Here is a 17630-nt window from a genome sequence, read left to right on the forward strand (position 1 = left end):
AGACGAGCCCATCGAGCCATCCACATCTGCTCCCAAGCCCCGTCGGGCTTGGTGACGGACATCTTGTGCCAGGAGGAACCTCTCCAGTGGCATCTTCCTCTGCGTGTGGCCGATCTGGAGCAGATCCGCCTCCTGCTGCCTTTTCTCTGCGATATCCTCCTGGATGTGAGCCTGATCTGGCTGTAAACGCTTTGCCCGTACAGCATCTGGGCACCTTTGGTTCCCCAAATAGCCAGGCTCAGTCCCAGCGCTCCCCCGTGAAGGTGAGACCCTGCACCTGGTCATCCTTAGGCTTTCCCTGTATCTTCTGGGCTGGTAACGCTGGGGAGAGCAGCTCCCCGTCGAGTTCACCGTGCAAAGCAGGCTGTCCCTGCTGGTTTTGCTCTCCTTTCCCATCCTCCTCCAGCTTCTCCCCATGCGCATGGGATTGCTCCGAGTTTGCCACCGATTCTCTCATCAGCAAAGCCATGGTTAATCCTTCCCTTAAATCCTTTAAGCTGTCAGCAAACAAACCCTTTCTTAAACTTCTAGCACGCAAGCCCTGCTGGGACAGAGCCTGGCTCGCAAACCCAAGGTTTTATTTCTCTTCCCGGCTCCTCGAGCTCCCATTTTCTGCCAGCACCGGAGCTTCTCCTCCCCGTGGCTGCAGCCCGGTGCAGTGGGCGGCTCGATGTCGGCATGACCCGCAGTGATAGATCCTGGGTGTGAAAATTCAGGTTCCTAATTACCTAATGACAGGTTCCCGGCGTGCCACCGCCTTTGAAGTCGCAGGTGAAGATTTGTTATTTAGATGCGGGGCAGCTGAGGCTTCAGCCCTTCGAGGAGCCTCGTGGAGCGGGCGTTGCTCCTGCTCTGCTGGGGCTGGACAACGCAGCTCGGGGGCTGCAGGCTGGAAAAGGTGGCTCCCTGTACATCAACCCACAAATCTGTACCAAGAGGTTTCACTCCGAGCGATGGTGATGGTGTGTGGGCTGCTTGGGTCTTCCAGGCCCAGGGATTCCTTCAGAACACCAGCTCACGCTGTGCTGGGCCGGGTTTTCAGAGATGGTTAGGGGGGGCGCTTTGGTTGTTTGAGCGCCCTGTTTTGGGGAGCTCTGAACATCCACCCTCAGAAAATCTGCATCCTCTGAGGTCTTTGGCAGAACCCGAGGGAACAAAAAGCACCGAGCACTTCTGAAGTTCACTGCCATCATTTCCTGCCTTTCTCTTCCATGTAATTTAGTTTCTCTCTTACAAGTCTGGATGAAACGCTCTTCCGAAGTGCTAAGATTTGCATTGTGCTTGTTCTCTAGGGCTGTCAGAGGAGCGCCACGAACCTTTTCCCACTCCTGATTCCAAGGGGAGGAAAGGCTCTGATGCTCCCTGAGGAGTACGAAATGGCATCGTGTGCTTCACACAGTAGAAGAAAAGGGAGCCAGAGAGGTTAACGCGCCGTTAGCCCCCCTGAAAGCTTGTGCCCTGCACACCGAGATGGTTTTCTCAGCAACTCCCATCCAGCTGGTGCCAGGAGCCTGAGCTGACCACCAGCACCAGCCCTTTGGCCTCACCAACAGCGGGATTTGGGATTCGGGGAGCAGCCGGCAGAGCCATGAGGCTGCCAGCACCCCGGGGCCGATGCCGGGGCGAGCCGGGAGGGGGCTGCCCCGCTGGCAGCGCTCCTGCCTGCTGCTCTCCATCGCTCTTTCCAGGAGTGCAAGGGAGGAGCAGCCTGCGGGCATTACATGCTTTAGCGCAGGCTGATGTGCTCACTCACCTTCCGCAGGCAAGCAAGGGCTTGAACAAAAGCCGCTTGCCTGCATCCGAGTTGTTTTTTTTTTTTTTTTTTATAGCAAACAAGCTGGGTGATCTCGGCCGGGCTGTTGGCACTGCGTCTTGCAGCATATGACGGGTAATCGGCCTGGCTCCCCGCCCGAGGAGGAGGCGAGGCCCCTGTGGATAGGTGACCCGGCATGGCACGCAGGGCGCTGCGTTGTGCCTCCCCTGCCCCGCAGTGCTGCCCTTCCCCATCGCTCCTCGTCGCTGGGTGAAGAGCTGAAGATCTCCAGCTCTTTAAAAGCCTGGCTTCGGGGAGCCAAGGGAGCTTTGGTGTTGGTTTTGCTGTAGTGGAGCTGGGGTTCCCGGTGTTTGCCCGGTGCTCAGACTGGGGGTGCATCAGGTTTCCAGCCCACAGGGGTGAAAGTGTGCCAGCAGCCACGTGCTGAGGACGGGGTTTGTGCATCCGTGCTCAAAGCTGATCCTTTTCCTCCCCCATTAGAAACAGGGAGATCAATGCAGCAAAAAAGTCTCCTTGGTGGGTGCAGGCAGCTTTGTCCTCTCCTCCTCCTGGATTTGAAGCCCAGCTCTCTGGAGAGGGGGTTTTGGATCCGCCAGCAGGTTTGTTAACGAGAGCCAGAGGACTTGGGATCTGGCCCAGTGCTTGGGAAGGACTCAGCTTGCCCCCGTGCTGGATGATGGATCGCTGGAGCTGAGTTTTGGGGTGTCTCAGGCTTCGAGGAAGCGGGGGAAATGAGCAAAGGGAGCGTTGTAAATGCGACATCTCGGTGCTGGGCTGGAGGCGTACGTGCTTGCGGCGCTTTCCAGCCGGTGAGGATGGAGCAGCTCTGACTCCCCTTGATCTCGGCAGGCTCGTTAATGAGCTGAAAGCCATTTCACGTCGCTGGATGAACTGCAGGCGGATCTGCTTGGCGGGGGCACGGTCAGGCCCTGAGCTTTGCGAGCGCTGGCAGGCACCGGCACTCACTGAACAGAGCAAAAAAACACCGAGCGCTGGGCTCCAACTGCAGCGGGAGCCACCGGGCCTGGTGGGGCTGCTGGGTGCGACAAGGAGGAAGGTGAAGGTGAGGTGGGAAGGCTGCAAACCACCAGCGGGCTGTTCCCATGGACGCTTTCCTCATCTGTCTGCCTGCCCCCCGAGGCTGGCTTTTCCAGCTGTGGATCAGACCAGCAGCTCCCGCTCCATTCCCTTGCCTCCGAGGTTTCTGCTCCAGCTGTCGGTGCCGCTGCCTTGGGGCTTCTCCTTCAGCACCTGCTCCTCGTGGCTGAAAGATGCAGCAGAGCCCAGCTCTGTCCCCGTTACAGCTCCTGGTGCTGCTCCACTTGCTCCTGGCTCCCCTGCTCTCTGTCATCAGGAGGCTCGAGCTCTGGTCCATGCCTGTCTGTGCTGGGGGTGCTGTCCTGAGCCAGGGGCTTGTGGTGGCTGTTGAGAAGCGTGTGACAGCTTTGTTACACGGGGAAGGGTCGGTTGCTGCCTCCCTTCCTCTCTGCTGCCCTACACCTCCTCCTTTTTCTCCTCCTCCTCCTCGCTGCCGTTAATTGCTGAGCGATTGCTGATGCAATTAAAACAAGATGTGTCTGCAGCCTCCACGCTCACATCCACCCTCCTCGCTCTCCTCTGCCTGCCAGGGTGAGGAGGAGGCCGAGCAGCACCTCAGCCAGGCGGCACCGGTACCGCTGCTTGCTGGCCTCCCGGGGGGTTCCCCCCTCTTTGTGCTGCACTGGTGGGGCAGAAATGGGGCTCCCCGTTGTGTTCCCAGCTTCCCGCAGCCTGCGCCGAGGCTTTCATCCCTGCACGCCTGCAGTTCTTGTGCCAGGCTCCCCCCGTGCAGCAGCATTGCTGTTACCTGTCAGCCATCCCCTTTCTTCTCCGAGACGGTGCCCTTCCAACGCGGGTGTTTGGTCTTTTGTCTCCACAAATGAGAAGTGGATCTCAGCGCTGCTGTGCCCCTCGTCTCCCGTTCTTGTCCTGGCAGGCTTTGCTTCCGCATGCATTTGATCCCTCGAGCAGCAGCCACCCTCCCTGCCTTCAGGTCTGTGAAAGCCCTGAACCTCAGCTCTTTGCCTTGGAGCTCACAGCTGGTGCCCGGGGCCCTCTCCCCCAGTCCGTATTGCGCCTGGTGTGGCTTTTCCCAGCTAAAGCATTATCCTTCCTTCCCTCAGGTACGAGGCAGGAGCGGGTGAGTGCGAGCAGATGCGCCCGCTCTGTGTTCTCCAGGTGTAGCTGGAGCTTAGATTGCAGGGATCTGGGGGCAGAATTGTTTTTTTTTTGCTTCTCCAGGCTGAAGTGGAGGTGTCCAATGCTGTTGGCCAACCGTTGTGGTAGTCAGAGGTCTGTCCTGTAGCTGATGGGGAACCCTCTCCTGCAGGGTCACGGCACCCATGTGTGACAGGTGGTGACAGCGGTGTTCCCGGGAGGTCTGTGCTGCCCCAGTCACCTTGCTTTTGTGTTCTGGGTTCTCCCACACCCCAGAAACCTAGATTTGGAAGACAATCCCAGTTTAGGAACCAAAGATGAAGAACTGTGGGGGACGTGGGGATGTGTTCCCGAGGAGCCTGGGGACATGGTGCTGTGGGGCAGCAGGGTCCCTGTCCGGGAAGGCCTCCCCTTTACAGAACAATGCCCGGCCACAGCCTCCAGGCCAGCGCTGAGCCCTTGGTGTTTACTCCCTGATGCTGGGACTGGGCTGAAGCAGCCCGAAGCAGATGCTGTGGGTGCGGTGCCAGGCACGGGCTGGCGCTGCACGGGCTGAGCACAGCAGCTCTGCTCCAGGCAGCGCTCGGCGGAGAAACGAGGGCAGCAGCACCCTGGCCGCAGGAGTCTGGTGCTAAAAATGCCTGTTTTTTTTTATCATCCTGCTCTTTCTCGCCACATTAGGATCACTTGCAGTGGGCCTGCTCTGTCTGACAGCGTCTTTGCTTTGTTTTAGGAGTGCCGGCGAGTCTGCTGCTGGCCTGGGATGTGATTTTTTTTGGTGGCGACCATCTTCTGTCTTGTTAAAAGCGAGTGTTGGGCTTCGTTCCGTGGCGAAGGAGAGCAATTAGTCATTAGCTTAAATTTGGCGATGGGTTTCTCCGTGCGCAGGCTGAGAAATGCACGGTTGGAGGGCAAAAAGCTTCCTGGGGCTTATCTGGGCGGTGTCAGCATCCCCTCGCTCCCATCCCTGTGGAGCTTCTCAGGGTCCCCGTGCTTATTTGGATTTCAGATCTGAGCTCTTTGCCTTGCTGCAGACCAGAGGAGCTGATGAAGCAGCCACTTGAAGATGTTTTTCTATTTTTACATCGAGTGCTCTCAAGGAGAAGCACGGCTGCAAGTGTAGCGTCCTGCTATGTGGGGCACGGCGCTGCTCTGCGCTCTTACAGGTGCCCAAAATGCGCTGGGCTGCTCCCAAGGCAGTTTTGGGAAGGTTGCTGGGATGTGGGGAGCTGGGGGAGGCGCAGGACCCATGGCACAGAGAGGCAGAACAAGGGGAAGGTGTTTGGCATCTCCTGGCACGGGCGCATGGTGCTGTCCTCCTCTTGTTGCCCCCATCCGTGGCTATCACAGGATTTGGCTTATTTCTCGCTCGCTCCCCTCCTGTAATCTCCCGATCAGGCCATCAGACAGAGCTGGCTTTGTGACTAGAAACCACGAGCATCTCTCCTGGCAACTCGAGCAAAACCTACAAAGAAGAAGAGATAAGAGCCAAGCGGGCAGCTTCCTAAACGTGCAGCCTGCAAGGACTGGGACGTGAAAATCATACCAAAATAGCTCTTTAATATTAAATAGATGGAAGGAAGATGTCTCCTCTTGCCTGAGGGATAAATAGATCTGAAACTCCTTGTAGACTTTGCCGCTTATCACACTGAAATACGTCTCTCTCGCCCTGGAATTGAGCCTCTCCAGGAGCCTCGAATACCCAGCGACAACAACAAGGCGCATGCGATGCTCTTGCATGGCTCCAAATGCAGCGCCTGGCAGAAGGGGTTGCTTATTTCCCCCAAAATCCATGGTGGCCCGGGCAGGGCAGAGAGCCGCGGCACTCCTCAGCGTGCTGCCAGGCCGGGTGCCCTCTGAGCAGAGCTCTCGGGTGGCAGAGCTGCTCCAGGAGCCGTTCCCGTGCCTCCGGAGGTGCGTCCTGCTTTGCAGAGAGCTCGTTTCATCTCCTTCCCTCCCGCCCCAGCCCCAAACAGATTTTCCACGCCTGAGCGCTGGGCGCACAGCTTGGCTTCTCCTGCCTCGGAGCCAGGAGTCCACGAGACCTTAAAGTACCCGGCGCCGCTTGTAGCTGCAGGCAGCTGGGTTTCTTGCCCAGGAGAGCTGCTTAGAACACACTCCAGCTCGCCGACTGCTCTTTGTAGATAGGCCGAGGAGATGAATGAAGGATTCTTTTTTGTATCTGCTTGTTTATGAACCTCCTGGTCCAGCCGTGGAGGGATGCGGGGAGGGGAGGAGGAGAGCGGGGAAGGATGAAGGATTTTCCAGCTTGGAAAGCACTCGTGTGCTCAGGAACAGTTTCACTGCCAGGAGGCTGTGGCCAATGCCTTTCTTAAACATTCCTGTCCTTAATTCATCCCAGTCCTCCTTGCTCTTACCCTCTGCATCACCCTGCGCCATTCCTCTCCTTCTGCTTGTTTTCATTCCCCACGGAGCTGTCGATTACGGTCGTGTCCCCTGTTAGCTGTCACTGAACCGAGCTCTCCGTATTTTTAGCTCTTTAATTGCCTCTTCCGAATCAATCCCTTCAGCCTCCTCCTTGTTTTTGTCCTCTTCTCGGAACTTCCTCCAATTTATCCGTATCCTCTTCGGTAATGAGATGTCCAGAGCTGAGCACAATCGCTGCTCTCCTGGGAGCCACCAGGACAAAACCATCAAATTCTCCTCCGACACCGTGTCCAAACCAAGTCGGGGCTGGGAGAGGCGAGGAGGGGTTGGTGTCCTGAGCAAAGTCCCGTGCGCTGCTCCTGCACCCAGGTCTCCTGCAAGTTGCTCTCGCCGCTCCTGATTCTGAGGCTTTGCAGCCCGGTCTGCATCTGGCCAAGCTATTTTTGAAGATTTTATAGTCATAGAAATACTTTTAAGGAATATTTCTTAGAAATAGTGGAAATGCTTAGAAATATTTCTAGGATTTTGTAGTCTTAGAGATACTGCAGTCGTAGAAATCCCGCTGCCAGGTATGGCCTGCTCCTAGGACGTGGTAGTCTTAGAGACGCTGCGGCTTGCTAAAGAGAAGAGCTTGGGCTGTGCTTGGATGGGCATCACTAATTAATGCAATGACTTAATTATTAACACTCCCAGTTTGCACGCTGCCTGTGCGGCCGTGCCATGGTGCGAAGCACTGGGGCCGAGCGAGGTTTAGACTCGCAAGACTGAGGTAGGAAAACTGGGGGGAAAAACAACGAAAAGGGTGACCCAAGGAAGCAGAGCTGCCAGGCGGGCGGCCCTGCCAGCTTTCCACAGCCACCCTGCAGTGTGGGAGCGAGCTGTGGTGCTTCTCTGTTTCAAGGAGGGGGCAAGCCTGCTGCTTGCTCCTCCTGTCGTTGTGCAGACGGGTCGGTGGCAGCAGCTGGCCCGACACCAATCCCATTGTCACCCTATGGGGCTGCCATCCCGGCCTTCTCCTTCCCTCCCTCCTGCTTCTGTCACCTGTCCCCTCTGTGGCTGCTCTTTGCCACCTCTCTCCTATCCAAGACACCTTTTTTTTTTCATTTTCTTTTGCTGGAGCAGCTCTGATAGTCTCATAAACGGTTAGAGCAGGTGACTCGGTGCCAGCACGTCTGTCTTGGGTGCTATTCCTGGCTTTATTGAAGGCGCAGTAACATGCAAGACTGTGGCTCTGCAGCGTCTGCCTCCTCTTGATCTCGAAATGCTGCAAGTGCTGAGATAAGCCTGGCTGTGTTCGAGCAGGGATTTACCCAGCGGAGAGCGGTGACGGGGAGAGAAAGCACGGCGCAGGCCTGCGGGGGGGGCGGCGATGAAGCCTGGGGGCCGCTCCCAAAAGGCAGCGATTTCCCAGCCCTGCTGCAAGGACACACGTGGCTCTGTCCTCGTGGAGCTGAGCCCTGGGGGCTTTCCTTGGGTAGCCTGCTGGGCTGCTGGTTTCCCAGGCATCCACCCCAAATCTTTCCTCCTGGCAGGCCCGCCTCACAGGGGGCAGCTGGGGCAGTGCCACAATCCCTGAGGACAGCGGGAGCTGGTTGCCTCCTTGCTATCATCGGGGAGAAACCTGAGAGACCCAATCCTGTGGTTTTGGGCTTGCTGACTCCCTCCCAGCTCAGGGCTGGCACCGGCGATGCTGCACTTGACCCAGCAGCCCCCAGCGACAGGCTGGGGAGGGGGGAAACCTGGGCCAAGAAATGCTCCTTAGAGGACTCTGCATGCTGAGCAGCAGGGACTGGAAAAATCCTCATCTCCTACCCAAACAGCATTTAATTATGCATTAAAATGTCTGACGTAAGGCTTGAAGCTGGCTTTTTTCCAGGATGGGGAAGGGGAGATTTCTCCTAAAACGTGTTTTTTTGTTGTTTTTTTTTCCCATCTTGATGTCAGTGGGCAGGAGGGAAGGGCAGTGGGTGGCAGTGCTGGGGTCCCAGCTGTGTCCTTGTGCCCAGGGCTGTGCCAGTGGCATTTGGTGGCACTGGGGGGCAGGACATGGCCCACAGGAACCTCTCAGCTCCTTGCCGTGAAGATGCTCAGCTCCTCCCATCCCCAAGGTGCTCTGCAAGTGGTTCATGCTCTGCACACCCAACTTTGGGGGTCAGGATGGAGAAGACCTCTTGGAAATCCTTGGAAAGCCGAGGTCACCTGCATGGAGCTGAGACACCTCAGGTGCTGCAGCTTCAGGTTTGGAGGTGCCAACCAAAGGTGCTCACCTGTGGGATGGATCTTCTCCATGGTTACCTCACCTCAAGGAGCTTGAAACTCTTGCTCCCAGGCTGTAACACGAAAAAGCAGAGCTGCTGGGGCTGTGCTGAGCAGGCAGGGCAGGAGCGACAGCGCTGACGCTCCCAAACGCTGCTCTGAGCCTGGTGAGGATGTGGGAAGCATCGGCTGCAGCCTCAAGCAACTCTTCTGTGCCGGAGCAGTTCTGCTCCGCGGCTGGTCCTCGCCACCCAGCTTGTGCCCAGCACTGACTGTCTCTTATTGTCTCTGGTTTTGCAGGACCCTTCCAGGCAGTCTCACACTGTGGGATGCTCGCTGCCGGGTGCGTGGCGCTGCAGCTCCGCCAGCACACCGACACCTCATGGCTGCTGACACCTCTGCCCTCCGAGGTGCAGCGCTGGTTGCTCTTCTCCTGTTTTTTTTTGGTGCATCTGTTGGCTTTCAGTGCCCAGAAACACACTTTTCGTGCCTGGATGACTTTGATTACTGGGAGCGAATGAAAACACTGATAAATACCAGTCCTACTTTTACCCTGCAAGGTGGTTCAGAGGTTGGCACCAAAACTAGCCCCGTGGTTTGATTTTTTTGTGCCCTCCCCTCTCTCTGCCGTTAGCTGATGGCTGCCCTGGAGACGCAGCGTCCCCTTAACACCAAGGGACGCTAACGAGGCCGCGGCGTGCGGCTCCGGGATGGCAGGAGCTGCTTTTTCCCATCGTGCTGGCCGCCGCTCGCCGGGCTTGGCTGCGTTCCACCTCTGTCCTCGGCGGTGGTGAGAGCACGTTCCTCGTGATGGGAAAGCCTCGGCGAGGAACACAAAGGGCTTTCATTAGCGAGGCTTCGGCTGGGGCGGGTGCACGGCCGGAGCCGGCATGGGAAACATCGTCCTGCTTGAACTCTTGTCGGAGGACAAACAAGCTCCCTCCGGCTGCATTTATGCTCCTGAATCTTAGCACCAACCCTGCAAGGAAAGAGAAAGAAATCCCCTTCTGCCAAAAGGGGATCTCGGGCCCAGGATCCCCAAGGGATTTGCCCAGGGGCGTGTGTGTGCCGGGTGCTGGAAGCCGCAGCAGCGCAGGGCTTGCTCTGAGGAGCCTGCTCCATTCCCCAGCCCCGTGCTCGCTGCCTGGGGGAGATGGCAGGGCCAGCAGCAGCTCCTGGCACCCCGCCCCATGGCAGAGGGTGAGGGTGGTCGACGGTACCCGGGGCCCCCGTGCCACGCAGTTATTTCCCACGGCGAGACTGCCTGCCTGCTGCTCTCCTTCCCCACATCAGCCCTCGTGCGCTGCCTCTGCCCCCAGCCTCGAGCAGGCGAATCTGCTTGCCTCCATAAAGCAGGAGGATGAAAAGCTGCGGTGCTGGGAGATAAGAGGCATGCGGGGGGGGCGGCGGGGGGAATTTGGGGATTGATCTGCCCGCTTCTTCCTCTGCCTTGGCTTTCAGGTTTGTCGCCTGCCTGGGACGTGTCCCCAGCTCTGGGGGCTTTGCTCCTGCCCGGCCCCTGGGCCTTTTTTGCTCTCGAGCTCTGGGCAAGAGCAGGCAAGCTGCCTCTTTTCCCAATGGCTGATAAATGAGGCTCTGTTTGTTCCAGTGCAGGGTGAAATATGAAATCCCATAAAGCCTCCTCGCTTATTAGAGAGATCGCAGCGAGCTGCTTATTATGCGCTGTGGCGTAATGCAGATTACAAATGTGACCAAGCGATAATTAGCAGAGCTGGAACTGTAATTAAACGCTCCTGTGCTGCACTGTGGTTTCTGTTGCAAAGTGGAAGGAAGCTGAACAGTTTCAAAACCCACAGGTGCCCTTCCTCTCCTCCGCACGCACAAGCAGGCAGCTGGCCGCTGCTCGCAGGCTCGGGGTGCTGGGGGCGAGGGCTCCACCGAAGCCACGCATCCCTTCCCCGCTCCTCTCCGCGTATTTCATTGCAGGGGAACTCGCACGGATTCGGAAAGCACAGCGTTCGGGAGCAGTTTGCTTTCTTGGCCCCCCTCCAGAGGAGCCTGCTGCCTCCTTCAAGCATCTTTCTTGCCCTGGATCCGCTGAGATGCACAGGATGGGCTTGGCGTGCTTGGGGGGCTGAGCTGTCTGAGGGTGAGCTTTCTATGCCAAAAACCTCCTGCAGGACTAGCTGGCCTTTGGGTGGCCTCAGGGGCTGTGCTGGAGACCTGGGGAAGGGCTCCTGGGGGAGCTGGTGCTGCCGGCACGCAGAGCGAGCGACCGTGGTCCAGCCACTGCTGCTTTAAACCTCCGGGCCATCGGTAATGCCTCACGGGCTGGATGCGCCCCGATGAGCCCTGCAGGCAGAGGACGGTTGCAGGAGGACACGGCTGGAAGAGCAAACATCCACCACAGCCTGAAGACCTCCACGCTGTCCGGGAGGGCCACGCTCGTGTCCCCTGCTGGCAGGCGCGATCCGCTCCGCCACGCGGTCACTGCGGTGCCTTGGCTCCTGTTCGGGTGCTTTGCATCGCCCAGGGTTTGGAGAGGCTTTGGGGGTGCAGGAAGCTGCAGGGTGGCCGCGTGTAAACCCTGGGGCAGGGTGGTGTAAGGTGTGAGCTTCCACCGGGGCCGAGAGCGTGAACAGGTAATTCTGGCAGCTGGTGCTAGTTCAGGCTGAGCACTTTGTGCTCGGCGACGTTGGCCAAGGAGAGGCAGCAGTGAGGTTGGATGTGGCCGTGGGGGTGTCCGTGTCCCCTCGGTGACCAGCAAACGTGGCCTCTGCAGGGCTGTAATCAGCTCAGCTCAGCAGAGGCTTCGGAAGACGTCTCTCGGTGCAGGGCTGGATGCTCTAGAGAGATCATCCCCCGATTGAAACCGAAACCCAGGTCAGCGCTTGCTGATGATTTGATTATTTTCCTCAGCCTGCTTCTGTTCTGAGGTTGCTCGGCGTCTTACCGAGATTGCAAACCTCCTTGTGAGAGAGGGGACTGAGCAGGGGAGGGGCAGCCAGCCCCAAACGTGCTGCCCGCCTGCGGGTGGCTTGGCTTGAAGGCCCAGCAGCAGAAGCAGCGCCAGCCCTCCCTCTCCTAACGCTGTCGTTCCCGTAGCTCGGCCGTGCCTTGGCCACGCTCACGCTGGCTGTGTTGTGCTGCTGCCTTTCCGAGCTCTCCGCGTGCAAGGCGCTCGGTATCCGGAGCCGAGGCGCGCGTGGAGGAGGGGGATGTGTGGCTCTGGATGGTCACGGGGTAGCTGTGGGAGGAGGAGGATGTTGGTTTTCACGGGCACCGCAGAGAGACCGCTGCTCGTTGGGCCTGTCCTGCCAGTTGAGCAGAAGCCTGTAATTTTTTTCTAATGAGCCATTGGGTCCAAAGTCACGGACTGCGTTAACATCTGAGCGCTGGCCAGGAGGCACGCTGACCAGCAGAAGCGGTCGGGGAAGGAACTTGGCACCGGCTCTCAGCAGCAGAGCTGCTATCTCCCGCGGAGGGCCGAGGGGCGTGATCTGCATGACTACAAAGCGCTGGCTTTGCGGGGTTACGTGGCTGTGGGCACGCCGGGGTGGGAAAGACCAACGAGATCCTTGTCCTCCGTTGGGGTGTGGGACCTGAACCGCCTCCTGGCGCTTGCCCTGGGCTCGAGGTTCTCCAGAAATGTAGCTGCCTGTTGATACTTGTTCCCCTCCCGGTGGTGACCGGCCTGTTTCTCTTTCCCTGCAGATGGAGTCTCCGGTCTCCACGCCCGCGGTGCTGCCCCTGCACCTCCTCGTCCCCGTGGTCAACAACGACATCTCGTCGCCTTGCGAGCAGATCATGGTACGCACCCGCTCCGTGGGGGTGAATACCTGCGACGTGGCCCTGGCCACCGAGCCCGAGTGCCTCGGCCCCTGCGAGCCTGGCACCAGCGTGAACCTGGAGGGCATCGTCTGGCAGGAGACTGAGGACGGTGAGTGGCACCGGCGAGCTTTTTGCTCTCTGAGAATGAAATTGTGGAGCTGGGGCAATCCCTTTCTTCCCCTGTCCCTGCTGTGCTGCTCGTTGGCACATCTTGGGCTTTCTGCTGCAATTTGGGTGGTCAGGACAGAGTAGCTGCGTGGGAGCAGCTCTTAGTCTGTGCAGCAAAGGGAGTAACAGGCCAAAACTTGCGTCAGCCCAGCACGTTGTGTTATCCTGTCGCCCAGACAGTGGGCGAAAATCTAAGCTGCCATTTCTCTGCCTTTCTGCAAGAGCTAACTTGCTCCTGGAGGTGCCAGAGGAGAGGCCATGCCAGCCCGAATGGGAACTCGACAGAGTTGACTTCATTTCTACTTGGCAACCTGCAGGTCTGTCACAAAAGCGCTCAAGCCCTGGGAGGCAGCAGAAATCTCCTGCTGGATTAAAAAACCCCAGCGGAGCTTTCAAAATAGACTCAACAGGAGATCAGGCTCTCGTCTCTCTTGCCAAGCCAATCGAACCTTTTTCCGCTGGAGCTCGTCTCATCTGCGCACAGCTTGGTTTGCTTTCCCAGCTCCTTTGATGGGTTTTAGTTGCTGTTGGGGCTCTGCCAAGTCACACAGGGATGAATAGGTGGCTCAGCGGACCACGGCGAGCGCTGGAACCTGGCCTTCCCTCCAGCCTCCTCGGGACATGGGAGGTTGCTGCTTCTGGAGGCCTGGGGTGAACTCCTCGCGTTCGTCTGGCTTCAGCTGGCTCTGGAAGCAGAAGCAGAGCCCAGAGGCACAAAGGTGAGGAGGAGCAGAGGTGACAGGGGCCAGCTGACAGGTTGCCTCGGCCAGTAACCAAGAGCTCCTTTGGAGGCCTGCTTCCAGCACAGCTTGGGTCGGGGACCTCCAGCTGTCTCACGCTCCTCAGCCCTCCCTGCTTCCCCTTCTGCTCACTATGGAAAAATTCGTCTGAATTGAGGCAGCGGGGAGCTGTCAGGGTGGTTTTTTCTGCTGCTCCCAAGGCAGGAGGAAGCCACAGGCTGTAAAATCAGACCCCGGGGATCCTCGTCTTGGAGCTCGCCTTGCTGGTGAGGACAAGGGAACAAGCGGCCGTGCAGCTGCTGCTCTGCTGGGCCCAGGGCTGTGGGATCTGCCTGGGAAGCCGTCAGGGTCAGCACCAGCCCGGCAGCAGTGCTTCCAAGGTGATGAGGTCCTGTGTGACTCCAGAACCCCCCTGAGCTGCAGCTGGAAAGCCCCAGGGCTCTGGTTTTACTGGCACAGTTGGAGCCCCCCATGGGGAGGGCTGATGAGAGGTTGGAGAGCTTTTTTATTTTGTATTTTTTGGTGGAAATTGGAAAAAGGTGCGTGTGGTGGACAGCGGAGCCCATTTGGCCACGCAAGGAGGAACAAACAGAGCATCCCCAAGGCCACGGGAGGCAGAGAGCCAAAACACCTCCCCGCAGCCCCCTCGGCTGGCTGGGAGGCGTTGAAGTGTGAGCAGCAGAGCAGGATTCATCCAGGCTTTCCGGGCTGGGGGTTTACAAGAGGCACGTTGGGGAGCTGCGTACAAGTGCTAACCTCCTGCCCGTGCCAGCACCGTGCTCTGCTCCCACGGCAGCTCCGCATCGCTCCACAAAGCGCACGAGCCCCGGTGGCTGCGCGGGGCCCTCCGATCCTTCAAAGGAGGTGGCCGTGCTGCTGGTTTCCCAGCTCCATTCTCCCTCAGCATCACTGCTGGGTGTTTGTGTGCAGCTCCCCTTCCTCCCCAGCCGCCGCTCTCTGCCTGTCCTGCTGCATCTCCCCTCGCCTGTGCAGCTCTCGGCTCAGACCCTGCCTCGGAGGCGCGCTGCGATTCCTGCAGCTCGGCTATTTTTAGTCCGCAGTAATTCAATGAACTTGTGCAAAGATCCTTCTCTGCCTGCCTCTGCTGGCTGCGGCTGGGTTCCTGCTGTCAGGAGCGATGGCTTTTGCAGCAAACCCTGCACTCCTGTCACGCAGAATACAAACCCTGCTGTTTCCCTCGGTCGTTCCCAGTCTGCCACGTACATCAGCTCCCGCAGCAGAGGCACCGCTCCTGCTCGGTTCTGTACACCTGGAAGCTTGGGGTGAATCCATCCCCCTCTCAGCAGTTCCCTGCCTGGCACCTCTCTCCCGGCAGGGTTAGGGGCGTTGCTGGAGGAGATGTGGCGAGCATCTCTCCTCGCCCCGCTGATGGAGAAGGGCTGCAGGGCAAGGCACATGTCCAGAGCTGCACGAGGTGTCCTTGGGCACGGCTGAGTCCCTCTGCGGCACCTCCCACCTCCACCCCACCATGCTCCACCTCTGCCCCCAGCCTCGCGATGCCGCAGCCTCAGCGGAGCCTCCGTGGGCCTCAGCCCCACCAGACCCTGGGGAAAGGCAGCGGGAGCAGCAGCGAAGCTCGGCCATGTCAGCTGGCCTTCAGGGATCGCTGCCCCATGGTCATCGCTCCAACACTGACCTTCCTGCCAGCTGCTCCTCTCCACTCGCTCCTGACCACGCCAAGAAGCTGAGGGGATCGGCACCGCTCTGTGCGTGCCGGCAAAAGTATATTTGGGCTCATCCAGCTTCACAGCTCCTCTTCCAGTGGGTTTGCCTCATGGCTGGTTGTGGCTGCTGAAGATGTGAACTCTTCCTTGGAAGGGGTCGGCTGCATGGGGGAAGGCAGCGTGGCTCCCTTTTCTCATGAAATGCTTTTTGGGTTGTCCTCATGGCCATGAAATTGTGGAGAAGGTGTCATAAAGACAAAGTCTGCCGCATCTTCGGAAGGACAAGCAGAGCTGGTCCATCAGAGGAGGGAGTGTGAAGCTCCAAGGAGCTCCATGACATCTTCCATCCTTGTCCAGGTGTCTCATGGCCACGACCATCATCTTCTCCACCCCCGGCTGTCCCACCACCGCGATGAGGAAGCTTCCATGCACGGCTGCCCCTTCACCGAGCCCGTCTTGTGCAGGGAATGTGTTTTGTTAAATGCCTTTCATGGGAGCAGCTGTCTTGGCAGTTTCCCTAATTCTGTTAGGTGCGATTTCGATCTGCAGCAACTATTAACTGATCTAATTATACCGGAGAGCATCGCTCCGCTCGCTGCCTCGTTAGCTCCCGGCTCTCCTCCATCCTCCTCGCTGGTGTCACCTGTGGGCCAGCAGATCCCTGCCCGTGCTCAGCGGGAGCAGGACCAGACCAGATCCTACCTGATGGGGCTGTGTGTGGCTCAAACAAGCTGATGTCTGGGCTTCAAACCCTTGTAGGAACGAGGCAAACGGCCTCCTGTTTCTGCCCAACCTGCAAAATCCCAGCACGAGCTCGGAGACATGGTGTGAGCCGAGGGAGGAGCAGGAGGGGTGCAGCTGGGAGGTGATAGGGATGGGCAGGGTTGGAGGTGAGGGCAGGCACTGGAAGGTCTCACCATGACCAGGAGGGAGCCCTCTCCCAAACTGCTGGCTCTGCATACCTGGTGTGCTGCCTTGCTGGATCCTGCAGCCCTGCCTTGTGGCTGGGAGCAGCATTGCTGCTGAGGGTCCCGTTGGGGCTGCTTTAAATCGGGGGTGGGCCACAAGTGCGCTGTTTGGAGCTGGGCTTTGGGGCTTCAGAGGGGGAGACACAATCCCCTGTGAGCAAAATCCGTCGTTCGTAGCCATGAGAACTTGAACCCAGAAACAGATGAGTTTTTAAGCCTTATGCAGCAAGGGAGAGGAGCCTGGGAATATGGATTTCTCATTTGCTTTAATGGCATTTCCAAAAGTCGTGAGCGATTGTAAATCCCCTCCAAGGTTGCCGAGCCATTCAGCAGCCTGCCCGGGCTCAGCGCAGCCCTTTGAAGCCTCCAAAAACCATGACGGCGTGGCCGTGACCGCTCTCGGCTTCAGATCAGCGATGGCAGGTGAAGAGTTGCCTCCCCTCCGGCACCCATCGGAGGGGGAGGCATCAGCCCTGGAAGCCAGGCGGCTGCTCGCACGTCGTCGGAGAGAAGTGGAGCTTTATTATGCATAATTTCCTGGTACTCCCACAGCGCGGCCGCTTCCTATCTAATATTTGCTGGCAGAATGCTTGACAGTGCGGGGAGGCAGGGAGCTCGGGAAGAGCTAATGCACTGCTTATCACTCTCAAAGCACTGTTTATTTCAGCATCTGTCAGCTTGGTGTGAAGGCTGTTTTATCAACAGGTGAGCAATATTCTGCTCCAGACAGGGCTGTTGCCGGTGCCGAACTCCCTCAGGCACGTGTGGAGCTGCCCTGGGGAACAGCAGCTGGGCTGGCCTCAGCCGCCGGGCACTGGATTAAGGGACTTGTTTACAAGGAGGCTCTCGAGCTGCGACCTGCTGTGCCGTGCTCCTCTGGGAGCTCAGCCGGGGTCGATTGTCCAGGAGGGCGAGGATGGGGGCTCAGTGCGACCCCTGGGGCCCCGCTCCATCCCTGACCATCCTGGGAGCATCTCCTGGAGGGGCTTCAGGCCATGGGGAGAGGGCTCCCTTCGCAGCACGGCTCCTCCAGCAGTGTTGCACAGCCTTGCTTGGGCTGAAGCTGGTGTGAAGCTGAAGCATCCATCACAGGGCCCTGCTCCCGTGCCAGCTCCTGGCTTTGTGCAGGCTGCCTCTCTCTGGCTTTATTTGTGGAGGAAAACAGCAAGAACCACTGCCGCCTTCCTCAGCAGCAGCCCAGCAGCATCAGCCCTCCTGTAATTCCCCTGCCGGGTGCGACTCTGCCCTGCTGCAGTGACATTAGCGCTTTGCAGCCGGGCTTGGGCGGGATCGATCGCTGGAGCGCTCCCAAAGTGTCACCTTCCCGTGCAGGCAGGTGGGGCTGGAGTCATCCCAGCGGGCTTTGCACAGCACGGCAGCATCGCAGGGGCTGCAGGCTGCTGGCTCTTTGTGCCTGAGCATCTCCAGCCCTCCGAGGGAACAGGGAGAGCTTCCTAAAGCAGAGCCCGATGCATCCCAGGGCTTTTCTGCTCAAGGACAAAGGCTGATGGGGACAGCGGTGACACATTGCCATCCTACGCCAAGCGCAGGGCTTCGCTCCTTGCTCTCTGTCCTTGCATCCGCGAGCATCCCCTCCTGCCACAGGGGACGGCGGGTTAAAAAGCTGCTTAGCATCTATCCCCCTGCTTTAAATTGTCCTGGG

At 58.6% G+C, this 17630-nt stretch overlaps 1 protein-coding gene across 4 annotated transcripts in view; it reads left to right on the plus strand.

Annotated features, from left to right (window-relative positions):
• Positions 1–17630, plus strand: part of ZNF609 (zinc finger protein 609) — a 49349-nt gene that overhangs the window by 23468 nt on the left and 8251 nt on the right. For all 4 annotated transcript variants that reach the window (XM_072043505.1, XM_027466515.3, XM_072043502.1 and 1 more), the window contains exon 3: positions 12290–12515. In XM_072043505.1, coding sequence (XP_071899606.1) covers positions 12290–12515 — 226 coding nt within the window. The remainder of the gene's footprint in view (positions 1–12289; positions 12516–17630) is intronic.

The sequence above is a fragment of the Anas platyrhynchos genome, chromosome 11, assembly GCF_047663525.1.
Source record: "Anas platyrhynchos isolate ZD024472 breed Pekin duck chromosome 11, IASCAAS_PekinDuck_T2T, whole genome shotgun sequence".
Lineage (NCBI taxonomy): Eukaryota > Metazoa > Chordata > Aves > Anseriformes > Anatidae > Anas > Anas platyrhynchos.